Genomic DNA, 13574 nt, shown 5'->3' on the forward strand with positions numbered 1-13574 from the left:
AATAACACTATCTAAAAAGCATCAAATTTTGACCAAATATGGCTGTGAATTCATACATCCCTCTTGAATGACTCTTTTTAGAATGGGTTCTACTAATATGGTGAATATTATAAGCAACCATATGTCTATATACATCCCTATGATAAAATCAGATCAATTCTAAACAATGAACATGATGTGTGCACAATTTACATATATTTTATATCTAAATTATATATCAGCTATATTTCTGCTATTAATAATTTCTTTTGTACCTTTTACATGTAATACTCTTTGAAAACTGAGCTAAAACGCATTTAAAATCAAACAAAAGGTGTGAATGTAAATTAAAATTTTATTTGTTTTACAATTTTGAAAATACTATAAACAGATAAATCAGAATTAGAAAAAAACAGCCATTGAAAATAAGATTCATGTAAAACTTAAAGTCATAAGAAACCTCAAATAAAAAAAAAAATAATGTATATGTTTTTTATAACTCAATGGATAGTTTTCATTATAAAACTTATGTACATATACTTTTTTCTGAAGAAAATTCTTTAATTTATTCATATTTAGAAGAAGTTTACTTATTTGAATTGCTTCCTTCCAGCAAGCAATTCCACTGACATATTTTCCGTATGCAAGGTGACCTCAGTGTGACCCATCTCGTAAAAATCCGGTAACCACAATACGCATGGCTGTCCTTAAAATAAACTATTATCTGAATTTAAAATGTTAAACATGTGCTCAATTTCCATGTTTTTTTGTTTATTTTTCGTCAATTGTTGACAAACAGGTGACAATCGTTAAACTTCGGCTTCAAAACATGAACTTTAATTACCTGCCATATTTTCACAACAACACTGACCGATTGAAAAAAAATTGACGATTATACGAAATTTACACGAAAAAAATGATAAATTCGAACATAGAAGACTAAGTTTATGATGTTTGTATGCATTGGTTCAAGAATTGGAAGAACATTATTTTTCATCGGTCACTCGTTTCTTATGACTTTAAGGCAATCCAATTAAAGTAGGACACAACATAATAATAACAAAACAAGACAGACAGACAACACAAAGATCAGAGACAAGTACTAGAGCACTTGACATTTAATATACAATGTTTCAGTACAAATAATTCATTCTTTTCATTTTTTATATGTTATAACACCTCTTTTTATAAGCATGTTCATATTTTTGTTTTAAAAAGGGAACAAATATTTATTGCACTTGTACATTATCTAGATTTAATTTCTGGTTGTGAAAATATTGTCAGGAATTGTATTTTTTTCTTTTTCTTTCTTTTTATATTTTTTTTGTAGAATTTCAATATTTTGTTGAGGTGTAGTTTGGACATTATTCTACCACATTGGACAAAATTGTTTCAAATGATAGTTCTATCTCTTCCTGTTGCAACCACAAGTCTGTAAAATGAACACATTAAATCTGTTATAATGCTGCTCCGCCACCTGACCATTCCATTCTATGCTGGGCCTCTACAAATGCTAGCCAATCAGATGAATGTGTAGGTAAAATTCCCATCACTTGACATTTATAAACAGCCAATACCAGGCAAACAATATTTCCCAAGATATATACAGCTTTCTGAAGATATGAGCTGCTTCCTTCTATTGTACCAAATGTAGCCTGAATACTTATCAAAGCTTGAAAAGGTCGAAAAAACATCATCCCAACCATCATAATAGGAAATATTGAAATAGAATTTCCTGCCATCCACATGATGAAAAAGTTCATAGGGATCTGTTTGAGAGGTCCTAGTGCAATATCCCAAGATCTTTTATCAATAAGTTTCTGTGTATCAGGACTATCCTCCTTGTCATCATGTCTGGCTACTGTTGCATCTTCATTGTATCCTGCAAAAATCAACAGTTTTAATACCTATATTGAATACTAGAATAAAATAGCTATAGGCTACATGCTTACTTTAATAGTCTGATAATGTTGGATTTTACCAATGGAAAGGTATTGCATGCTATTCGTTATTGAAAATTCACAAAAAAATTTGAGCCTGTAAAATTTTAGCGAGATTGGTGCATTGTGCATTTATTTTATACTCTATTAAAACATTTGTAAAAAAATAAATCAGATAAACATTTTCAATAAAGCAGTAGATAATCTTCTGTCTCGGATGGAAAAGTTGCTTAATTTATTTATCACACAGGTTCCCATAAAATTATGACGTCATAAAAAATTTAACAAAATATCTGACGCCACAATAGAAAGTGATTTTGTATGACGCCAAAGTTCAAGCGGCCGGGTCAGCCGTGAATAGCAATAAGGTGTATTGGAAATATTTTGCCCAAACAAACAAATAAAAGGTAAGACTAAGAATGTGTGTCTATGATTCTTTTATGGATAAAATGGGTCTCAAAGTTGAACACAAAATTGCCTCTCAAAATCAAACAAAAAATAGCTCCAGCGTTATAACTTCGCTGTAAGTTTTAATCACAATTTTAAAAATTAAATTTAGCACCTCAAATTTATTTCCAAGTATTTTTTTTTGGTAAATATATATAAAGGCCACGCTGCGCAAACAGTAAATAATCTTCAGATCATTGAAGGACTACTGAAAACCTAAAGAAGAAAAAAGGTGTCAAAGCAAAAAATGAAAAAGCTTTCTTCATGTTCTTGGGACTATTTTTTTTTAATAGTTCACAGGTATAAACAGTTACATCTTCTGACATCAGACTCAGACTTCTCTTAAATTGAATTTTAAATGTACATATTGTTATGCGTTTACTTTGCTACATTGGCTAGAGGTATAGAAGAGGGTTGAGATCTCATAAAGGCAAATCAAACAAAATTTCTCAATTTGAGAAATTTTAAGAACTTAAAAGAAAAGCAAAGTTTGTATGTATCAGCTTGGGGATCAGCTTGTACCAGCGCTGTGTATATATATATGTAACTATTTGTTATTACACGAGATGAAAGACTTGTTAGGATCAAAGTCAATTGAAAGAAATTTGCTAATTACTGCTGATTAATGTTGATATCTGAATTGTTTTAATTATAATTATAATCTTGAAAACTTGTAATAAAAACATAATCAACCTAGTTGTTTTGTACTCATCTGAAAATATTTTTTTTTATCGCACACCTATTACATTATAATAAAAATCATAAACATTTATGAATTACTTCATTAACAGTCAGAGATATAACTCTATAGGGTTATTACAGAAAATAACGTGCGTGTGTTATTACAGATACTTCTTCTTAAATTTTCCAAATCTGTAATAACATATGTTTGTTATTTGTAAAATTATTAAATCTATAGTGGACTCTAGGGAACTCTTGAGACTTTGCACAGAAACTAAATGCATAGCTTTGATAATTAATTTTTAAATTGAATTAATACATTTTTGATTAACCATGGTTAATCAATGAGACAAGGCTATTAGGAATTAACTTAGCTGTGATAACAAGGCTTAGTTATTAAAGGAATGTAACTTATTATATAAGACACTTGGGAATTACTGAGAAAGAAACTTGCGCAGAACCTCATTACATGCTCTGGTCATAATTTCTTACAATAAGTCAAAATAAATTGTAATTAAACATGATTAATGTCTGAGCAAATTCTTTAAAGTGATATAGAGAAGCTGTGATAACACCCTTTAGTTATTACAGGCATATTTTTTCTGTAATAACATATAGGTGTACTATTCAAAATTGGAATACTATAAACTGTCAGATCTTTCAAAAGTTAAGTAAACATAAAGACAATAGTAGTATCAGGCCAACCTTAAAAATATGTTTGTTCGCAGTTTTCCGACTGTACCTTCAGACTAGAGGGTCGGTAGGTAGGAAAAATATTTTATTTTATCAGCCAAAAAGTTTAAACAAGCAGTTACACAAACCAAGTTTCTTAAGAAAAAAAACCCCAAGAAACACTGAAAACCAACATGAAATAAATAGGCATTGTCAGATAAAAAAACACTTTTTAACCAAAACTGAAATTTTAACATAGTGTGATTATCCAATTCATGACATAAAATATGTTCTTATTATATACTGAAACACTTATAAACAAGGAATGACTAGAACTGTTTTAAAGAAATATATTCACTGACATTCTTGACTAGAATGTTTTCATGAGTAGAGTATTTTCATCAGAAAAAATGTAGATGTTAAAGATTTAGTAGACAATGTATTTTAAAGAGCGTATTTTTAATAAAAAAAAAATCAGCCATTGAATCTTCCTCAATTGAAAAGAAGGCAACTCAAAAAAGTCTGTTTTCATATTTCTAACAATATTTAATTATATGTAACAAGGTTATATTTTGAAAGATATGTTGATGCCAGGCTTAAATGAAAATCAAAGAAAACTTGCTAGTTTGGGGTGAAATCCATAGCACCCCATTAAAGTAAATGGTCTGTACTGAAATGTTTTGACTGCATAAAAAAAATTGGCAGCATACATGTAGCTCCTAGGAACCTGTTTCAATTCAATTTACACAGGCCACACAGTTTGGGTATATTTAATATTGTACAAAGAAAGAATAATTGCAATGAGTGGGGCAACTCCCCTTATCCTAAAGGAGCATACTCATTGCAATCCAAGATAGATTTAATATATGGTATATTTATTTTTCAAGCTAATCATTTATTTTCTCTACATCTTTGTTTAGTTTGGGTTGATTTGGCATGGTCTCTATCCATTTACATTTCAAATGAGCTCTTTCTCCGTAAAGGCATGATAACATGTATCCATAAATTCATGAAGAAATGGTTTAATCTTTGTCTTCTTCACAACGATTTATAGCAAATAAGACATACTTCAAGCTGCTGTCGAATTGTTTAACCACTGAAATTGGTTTATAAAGTCAGGCTCAAAAGATTCTGTACCCGATTTGTTTGAGACAGAAAGTTGTTGAGAAAGATGAGTTATCATGTCAGTTCTTCTTCTTCTTCTTCAATGATATCATCAAAGACATCATTTTATGTGCCTGAATCTGTATAAACAGTTTACTCCTCCATAACTTCATGGATACCTGTAAACAATTTCCATGTGCTTTATCATTAAACGGTCACATGAACGCTTGACAGGAAGGCGAGAAAAAACCAACTTAAAACGTGTAATACACCTCGACTTAAACAACCAATTCCGGAAAGGACCCAAATTTCCGGATCTCGTCTATAGAAGTATTAAAAATAATTTCTTCAAATTTAAAGCAATAAAATTTTCACAGTGGGGAGGATTTTCAAGGGTCGGTCGGTAAACTGCAAACAAACATATTTTAATTTAAGCCTCAATAGAGCTTGTATACATTTTAACTAAACTTTAGATGTATATTGTCCCTTTGAAACATGAAACATACGTATGTTATCAAAGTTTTTTGATTTTTTAGTCCACAATAACAAATGTATGTTATTTTTCTGTAATAACCCTATAGAGTTATATCCCTGACTGATTAATATATCTTTATTTCTGTTCCCTATAAATATATTTTTATTGGGGCTGGATCGACTTTACATATGGGCCAGATCGAAGGACCCATCGACTTGGGCCGGATGGACGTGGGACCGGATCAACCAGAAAGCCTCATAAACATGTTTAACCCCGGCATTTTTGCACCTGTCCCAAGTCAGGAGCCTCTGGTCCTTGTTAGTTTTGTATTATTTTAATTATAGTTTCTTGTTTACAATTTGGAAATAAGTCTGGCGTTCATTATCACTGAACTAGTACATGTATATATTTGTTTAGGGGCCAGCTGAAGGACGCCTCCGGGTGCAGGAATTTCTCGTTACATTGAAGACCTGTTGATGATCTTCTGCTGTAATTTTTTCTATGGTCAGGTTGTTGTCTCTTTGATACATTCCCCATTTCCATTCTCAATTTTAATCTACATCTACGACATAGCTAAGTCACTTGAAAAGGGTACTTCGACCTATCACTCAAGTAATCATCTGTCTCTTAGTAAATCTCATACGTTTGTAAAGAATAAGGATCAAATGTCTTACCCATTGGTTTCCTTAAATCTGTGTTTAACTGAACCAGTGCTTTTTCTCCTTTTGGTCTACCAATTCCAGTAAAATCGATAGACCATTTGTGCAACTTTCTTCGTGACATTTTCTGTTTTACCTGGGACCCTTACTGTATTTGAATCGGCAAACTGAATGGCAATTCAACCAGGATCCAGTTATTCTAGTTCCGCAGCATAAATGTACCTACTACCCAGTACTCTTTTTTTTTTAAACTACACACCCTAACGTCCTTCATTATTTGTGTTGAAAAGTTGCGGCAATATTTTATCAGAGACATATATATATATTTATTTAAGAATTGAATGCTTCTTTTTGTAAATTTATTGGGTGGTAAAAGCGTTGACCGAAGTACATTTTGTATGAAGCGCGGAAGCGCTTCATTCTAAAAATGTACGCACGGTCAACGCTTTTACAACCCTATAAAGTTTCAAAAAGAAGTATTCAATACTTATAATTACATTTTTTTAGCTAAAATCGTGAAAACACGATTTTTATCCATTTTTATTTAATTCACCTGTGCACTTTTTTGTGGGACCTCGTGTCATCATGCATGATAAATGTTATTGTCTGATGCAATTGTTTACGGAATAACATGTTAGCCAATCAGAATAGCGTATTATAATGAAACTTACATCTAATGTAATTATATGTGTATAAAATTGATAGAGAACTTTTTTTCAAAGATATTATTATGTCTAATATTTTTTTATTTTTTTTTTATATAGATTAATAGACCGTTGGTTTTCCCGTTTGAATGGTTTTACACTAGTAATTTTGGGGTCCTTTACAGCTTGTTGTTCGGTGTGAGCCAAGGCTCCGTGTTGAAGGCCGTACTTTGACCACAGGCACTTTACGTTTAGTTTACCGTTGGTTTAGACGGTATTGATTTGTGACCTATAATGTACCAGTTCTGTCCCACCATTCTTATTAGTATTTCTCTATATTAATTAAGGTTGTTAAAATTGTTTTGTTTTTTTTATATATATATATTACTTTTTTTTTACACTTAAAAAACCGTTATAATTTTCTCATTTTTTAAAGTAAAAGTATAATACATTTTAATTTTTTAAATGTCTTATATATAATTTATGTAACTGTTGTAACATTAATTATAGTTATAGATCATTGTCTTATATATAATCCCGGTTTCGTCCCACCCCTATGGAAAACTATACTGATTTAACATTGAGGTGGGACTAAACCGGGATTATATTTAACACAATTATATAGATAAGTGTCTTATATATAATCCCGGTTTCGTCCCACCCCTTTGGAAAATCAGGCTGATTAAACAATGAGGTGGGACTAAATCGGGATTAAATATAGCGTGTTTTATAGATCAGTGTCTTATATATAATCCCGGTTTCGTCCCACCCCTATGGAAAATCAGACTCATTTACCATTGAGGTGGGACTAAACCGGGATTATATATAAGACACTGATCTATAAAATACAGTTGAATACCTATTAAATGAGGTTTAGAATATAGAAGACCCTTTATCCGTTAACGTGAACTAACAATATATTACCGTTTTAGATCCAACTTTTTATTTTACATATCTTTCAATTGCATACCCTGGTTTTCTAGGGCTTATAGTACAGTTTCATCATATCCTTTTCTTCTAATTAAATAATTGATATTCCTATCTCATACCCTGGAATTGAGGAGTTACCCTTAGGCTACCAGTTTTGTCCCATTTGATAATTTTAAGAATTATACAGGGATTTAAATCGTTACCCTTAGGGTACCACTTTTGTCCCACCATTTAATAATTGTAAGAATAATATATATACAGGGATTTAAATTGTTACCCTTACTTAAGGGTACCACTTTTGTCCCACCATTTAATAATTGTAAGAATCATACAAGGATTGTCTGGATTTGAAATTGTTACCCTTAGGGTACCAGTTTTGTCCCACCATTTGATCATTTTAAGAATCTTTTCTTCCCCAAAAAATATTCCAAGCCCCTTTTTTTAATATAATTGTCCCCAAAAGAAAACCCTTTTCATGGCGTTCTTATATTGTTGAATATATGTCATTTTCAGTTGCATTTCAACTGTATTTTATAGATCAGTGTCTTATATATAATCCCGGTTTAGTCCCACCTCAATGGTAAATGAGTCTGATTTTCCATAGGGGTGGGACGAAACCGGGATAATATATATATAATCCCGGTTTAGCCCCACCTCAATGTTAAATACGTCTGATTTTCCATAAGGGTGGGACGAAACCGGGATTATATATAAGACACTAATCTATATAATTGTGTTATAGATAATCCCAGTTTAGTCCCACCTCAATGTTAAATAAGTCTGATTTTCCATAGGGGTGGGACGAAACCGGGATTATATATAAGACACTTACATATACTTGTGTAATATATATGTAACACTCAGAAACGTGTCCTTCCCCCCAAACGTGTCCGAGTCCCCAAACGTGTCCATGTTGACGTCACTGATCTGCAAAAGTCTAGATCAAAACATCGCCAAAGCGTGTGAAAATGTATAAACGCCCAAACGTGTCCATTTCTAAACTTACCCCAAACGTGTCCAATGCCAAAAACGTGTCCATATCAAGCGTTATTTGGTTAGTGCTATTCCATTAATACTAATTTATACTAATTTTACCATTTCATTAAAAATATAGATAAGGTACTTTTTCAAACCGGTCGAAAAACTGGATAAAAGTGGGGGCGTCATTTCGGCTATGTCGTATGTAAATAGGAAGCAAACATATTTAGTTAAAATGTAAAGTTAACGGATGAAAGTGTCCCTTTCTCTGCACATTAAATTTTTTCCCTCTAAATATTGTGAAATCCCGGCTACTGGACGATCAACAGTCTAAAGTAAATTTATACAGTACAAATGTAAAAATAAAAACTTCTAACCTATGTTCTCTCTAAATACGCATGCAAGGCTCCGTGTTGAAGGCTGTACTTTAACCTATAATGGTTTAGTTTTTAAATTGTTATTTGGATAGAGTTGTTTCATTGGCACTCACACCACATCTTCCTATATCTATGAAATACTTGCAACTGCATGGACAATACGCAATCATCAGTTTAAAGATAACTTAAACAGTATAGAACAGTTAAATCATTAAAACATGTATGTTCTCTAAATATGCATGAAATACTTGCAACTGGAAATCAACAGTCTAAAGTTAATTTATACAGTACAAATTAAATTTGCAATTTCGGTAACCACTATTAACCGGCGTTGATCACATACTATTTATATTAATAAAAAGAATCTATAAAACCAATGCATGAAATATTTGGCACTGGACGTTATGTCTCATGATCGTGTGTCTTTAGTGATGCTGGAAACCTAAAATTTATTAAAAAAAAACCGGATAACCAATTGATGATTTGATGAGGTTTTGAAATACACATAAATTCAGGTGGAGAACTATTAACAAACAAAAATTTCAAAAAAAAGCTGCTTAACACCCGCCATGCAATATTCGGATAAATATAAAAAGGATCAACGGAGTTTATAAGTACAAAATAATTCACAAAGTTACCGATTAATTAAACTCTATAATTATTCAGTGTAGGTTCGCTCTAAATGAGTATGAAATACTTGAACTGAACAATAAGTAATTTCAGTCAAAAAATAATTAACAATTACAGATTAAATTTGGAATTATGATATTCATTTAAAACCTACATTTAATTAGCTAAAGCTAATAAATAAAAAAGTTTGTCACCTGTGTCACCATCATAGAATTGCCGTAAAGTTAACGTTATCAGCGATTTTATTTAGGAGTTACATGTAGTAACGCTAAAAGACGTGAGACGTTCTGGCGTTAAATATTGGACACGTTTTGGCGAATAACATTTATCGGACACGTTTGGGTGTTATGAAATCGGACACGTTTGGGGAATATTGTACATTTGGGACACGTTTAGGGAGAAAAGACACGTTTGGGGGAATCGGACACGTTTGGGGGGAAGGACACGTTTGGGAGTGTTACATATGTATATACGACTGTCTTTTTAAAATTATATTAAATATAGTTTTGAATTATACTTTTTACCAATCCTGTAAAAAATCAGATAATTTTGATAAAAAAAAGATCGTTAGGATAGTTTCCTTTATCGTTTGAATTATAAAAATTATGAATTTTCATTTTAGGAGGATGATACTTCGAGGAATGGAAAAGAAGAAAATAAACAATTCGGAACTAAAGACATTTATTCTAAAAACAGTTGTTGGCATGACACAGGTTATGTTCTTCTCATATATGTTATGATGGTATGATACTAACCCCGTTGGCATGACACGGGTTATGTTCTTCTCATATATGTTATGATGGTATGATACTAAACCCCTAACGGGAAGGATTGTGCCTGAGGTTCATATGATGAAATCATAATCTTTCAGTCAGTTTAATTGAAGTCTGGAGCTGGCATGTCAGTTAACTGCTAGTAGTCTGTTGTTATTTATGTATTATTGTCATTTTGTTTATTTTCTTTGGTTACATCTTCTGACATCAGACTCGGACTTCTCTTGGACTGAATTTTAATGTGCGTATTGTTATGCGTTTATTTTTCTACATTGGTTAGAGGTATAGGGGGAGGGTTGAGATCTCACAAACATGTTTAACCCCGCCGCATTTTTGCGCCTGTCCCAAGTCAGGAGCCTCTGGCCTTTGTTAGTCTTGTATTATTTTTATATTAGTTTCTTGTGTACAATTTGGAAATTAGTATGGCGTTCATTATCACTGAACTTGTATATATTTGTTTAGGGGCCAGCTGAAGGACGCCTCCGGGTGCAAGAATTTCTCGCTACATTGAAGACCTGTTGGTGACCTTCTGTTGTTGTTTTTTTATTTGGTCGGGTTGTTGTCTCTTTTACACATTCCCCATTTCCATTCTCAATTTTAATAACAATAAAAACTTGAAAACATATATCATTTTTATGTTAAATAAAATATTTAAAAATAAATTATTCACTTTTTATGTACTTCTTGAATCTTCAAAAAAGTTTCGTCCCACGTGGGATTAAACCAGGATTATGCCGTGCAAGTCCTCATCCTCTTTCCGTTGGTAAGATTTTGATATTTGTCTCTTTTCTTACTTTTGGTATAACCAAGGATTTGTATAGATAACCATGGAAGTAATATTATTCAAGCCCTTTCCGTGTCCGATTTTCTCCCACACGAGGTAATGTGGTCTTCGTAGATCGCGGAATATAACGACTGAATTATTCGGGCTAGGAAGTAATATTGAATTTTAAATATTACTTCCATGATATAACTATACAAATCCTTGGTATAACCATTTTATATAATAAGAAGAAAATGAATAATATATATATGTGTTTTCAGGTTATCATCGGGACTTTCCCTGTCTGTTCGGCGTGTTCAATGTAGATATTTGATATTTTAATCTTATAATTTAATATGATTTGTTGAATTAATAACTGAAATATTATATTTAGGTCACAATTATCACAATAAAACAGAAAACAAATTCGGGTTGTTCGGTGATGTGCGGTTGTGTTCGGTGATGAAAAAATCTACCATCTAATTAATATTTGTTATGTTGAATATTTAAGTTGTGTTGTTTAATTTTATGTTCTGTGTTATATTTTGAGTGTTCTGTGTTATATTTTGATTGTCTGTGGTATTCTGTGGTGTTTGTGGTAAAAAGACGCTCCGCTAACCAAGGTCCAGTTTATCTCCATGACCGAACCCTCGTGCTACCGAGACGATTCGGCCAAGAACATGTTCCGTCTTTTGTCGTCTAAGCCCTGGTCACAACGAACACTCGATAAATCTATGCAGCGCCACCACATGAAAATTGGTCAAATCGTGGGTCATTTATGATCATCGTACGACAGTCCCACGATATTTTGAGCATCGTGATGCTGTCGTGTGTCGTCACGGGTACCGTAAAAATTGTACATGCACCTTTTTTGCTCTTCGATTTTTTATCGTGTCAGTGTCTTGTGGCTGTCGTCGGATAATGTCTTACCACTGTCGTGCGATAACCACAAAGCCATTGTCGTGGGTACCAACATAAACCATTTTAATAAAGAAAAATCGTACAACTGTTGCACGACTGTCGTCCGACAATCCTACCACTGTCGCAAGACACTTGTGATACAGTCCGCACGCTTGTCTCACGAATACCAAATTTCGTACGATGCTCGCACAACATTGATTATCTGTCGTACGACAGTGGTACGTTAGTCGTGCAAAATACTTTTGTTTTATTCAGAATACAATTCGTCGGTAATAAATGTTTGGAAAAAAACATACCGTCTGCCGTTTAAAGAGGACAACTATTCTAACAGATCGATTACGCTTGGTCCTGCTAAAAATGCGCCTCGCTGGACTCCAATAAGAGCAAAATATGGTCCTGTTAGCGTTAATTTGAGCCCGTGAACAATATAGGAACCAGCGAAACGCCCAACATTGGTGGGTTAGGTTATGGATCGGAAGGCGCCTTATGTTTGGGCAGAATAGTATACACTGATGCAAGAGTTGGAGAATCTGCCGGTGATTGTGTTGAATTCATGAGGATGGACGCTGTCATGTTTCAAGACCGTGGCATGACAGTGACAAGACAGTAACGCCCATCCAATGTCATGAAAAAACTGAAAAATAGCACCAAACAACTCACGACTGTAGTACGACTGTCGCACGACCGACTTGCGACTGACCTTCGACAGTACTATTACAATTCTTTTTTCTCTGTCGTGTACCTATCGTGGACATGTCGTAGCTGATGTGACCACTCAAAATGTTTTTTGACATATTGCACGACAGTGCCACGACAACTTATTTTATAGATCTTCCACGACAAAAAAATCGTACGATCTGTTGTGACGGGACTTTAAGCCATACACTAGTTCGGCCATGGTCAGTTTGGTCCGTTTTACTGTTTTTCTTTTATCCTATCAGTGTTTTGAATAATAAGTTAATATATCTTCATATGTGAAAAGTAAAATCACAAAAATACTGAACTTCGAGGAAAATTCAAAACGGAAAGTTCCTAATCAATTGACAAAATTAAATGATAAAACACATCAAAAGAATGTGATATAGACTTTATGGATAAAGATAAGAGCAGATTGGCTGGAGAAGATACACTCAAAAATTAGTCCACTCCTTGGCGGGAAGATAGATAGATAGAAAGATGATAGATAGGCAGACAGATTTGTAAAAGCAAACTTTGCTTGTTTTTTGAAAAATTCAAGTGGCTGATAACATTTATCTTGTCTTATCTTAATTGCTTACGATTCGGTATGGATTTTTCTAATCTCTGAAGGCCGTTATGTGACCTTAACTAGCATTGACTGGCGTAATTTGCTGTCTAGTAAACAGGTAAATAGTTGTCTCAGCATTTACAATTATTGCCCTATATTAGTGGTACGTTGTGGTGTAATATTACCTTACTTTAATCATTGGTGTTGTATGTATATACAAAATATGAACTGTAATTAACTAGCGTTTATAACGTTTATAAATCCGAGTATTAAGTGAATATAGATTTTTTAAACCTTGTATGTAATGAATGTTTTTTATTTTTATTTTAATTTTGAGATTTATTAACTGCAGATT

The 13574-nt window shown here is 32.8% G+C and overlaps 1 protein-coding gene across 1 annotated transcript; it reads right to left on the reverse strand.

The window, feature by feature from the left end:
• Positions 1-1068: 1068 nt before the first annotated feature.
• LOC134706464 (ER membrane protein complex subunit 4-like) lies at positions 1069-6172 on the reverse strand. Its single transcript, XM_063565427.1, has 2 exons — positions 5973-6172; positions 1069-1861 (listed from the first exon to the last, which is right to left on the reverse strand). The coding sequence occupies exons 1-2, from the start codon at positions 6079-6081 to the stop codon at positions 1437-1439; spliced, it is 534 nt and encodes a 177-aa protein (XP_063421497.1). The 5' UTR covers positions 6082-6172; the 3' UTR covers positions 1069-1436.
• Between the last annotated feature and the right edge of the window lie 7402 nt (positions 6173-13574).

Source organism: Mytilus trossulus, chromosome 2 (genome assembly GCF_036588685.1).
Source record: "Mytilus trossulus isolate FHL-02 chromosome 2, PNRI_Mtr1.1.1.hap1, whole genome shotgun sequence".
Taxonomy (NCBI): domain Eukaryota; kingdom Metazoa; phylum Mollusca; class Bivalvia; order Mytilida; family Mytilidae; genus Mytilus; species Mytilus trossulus.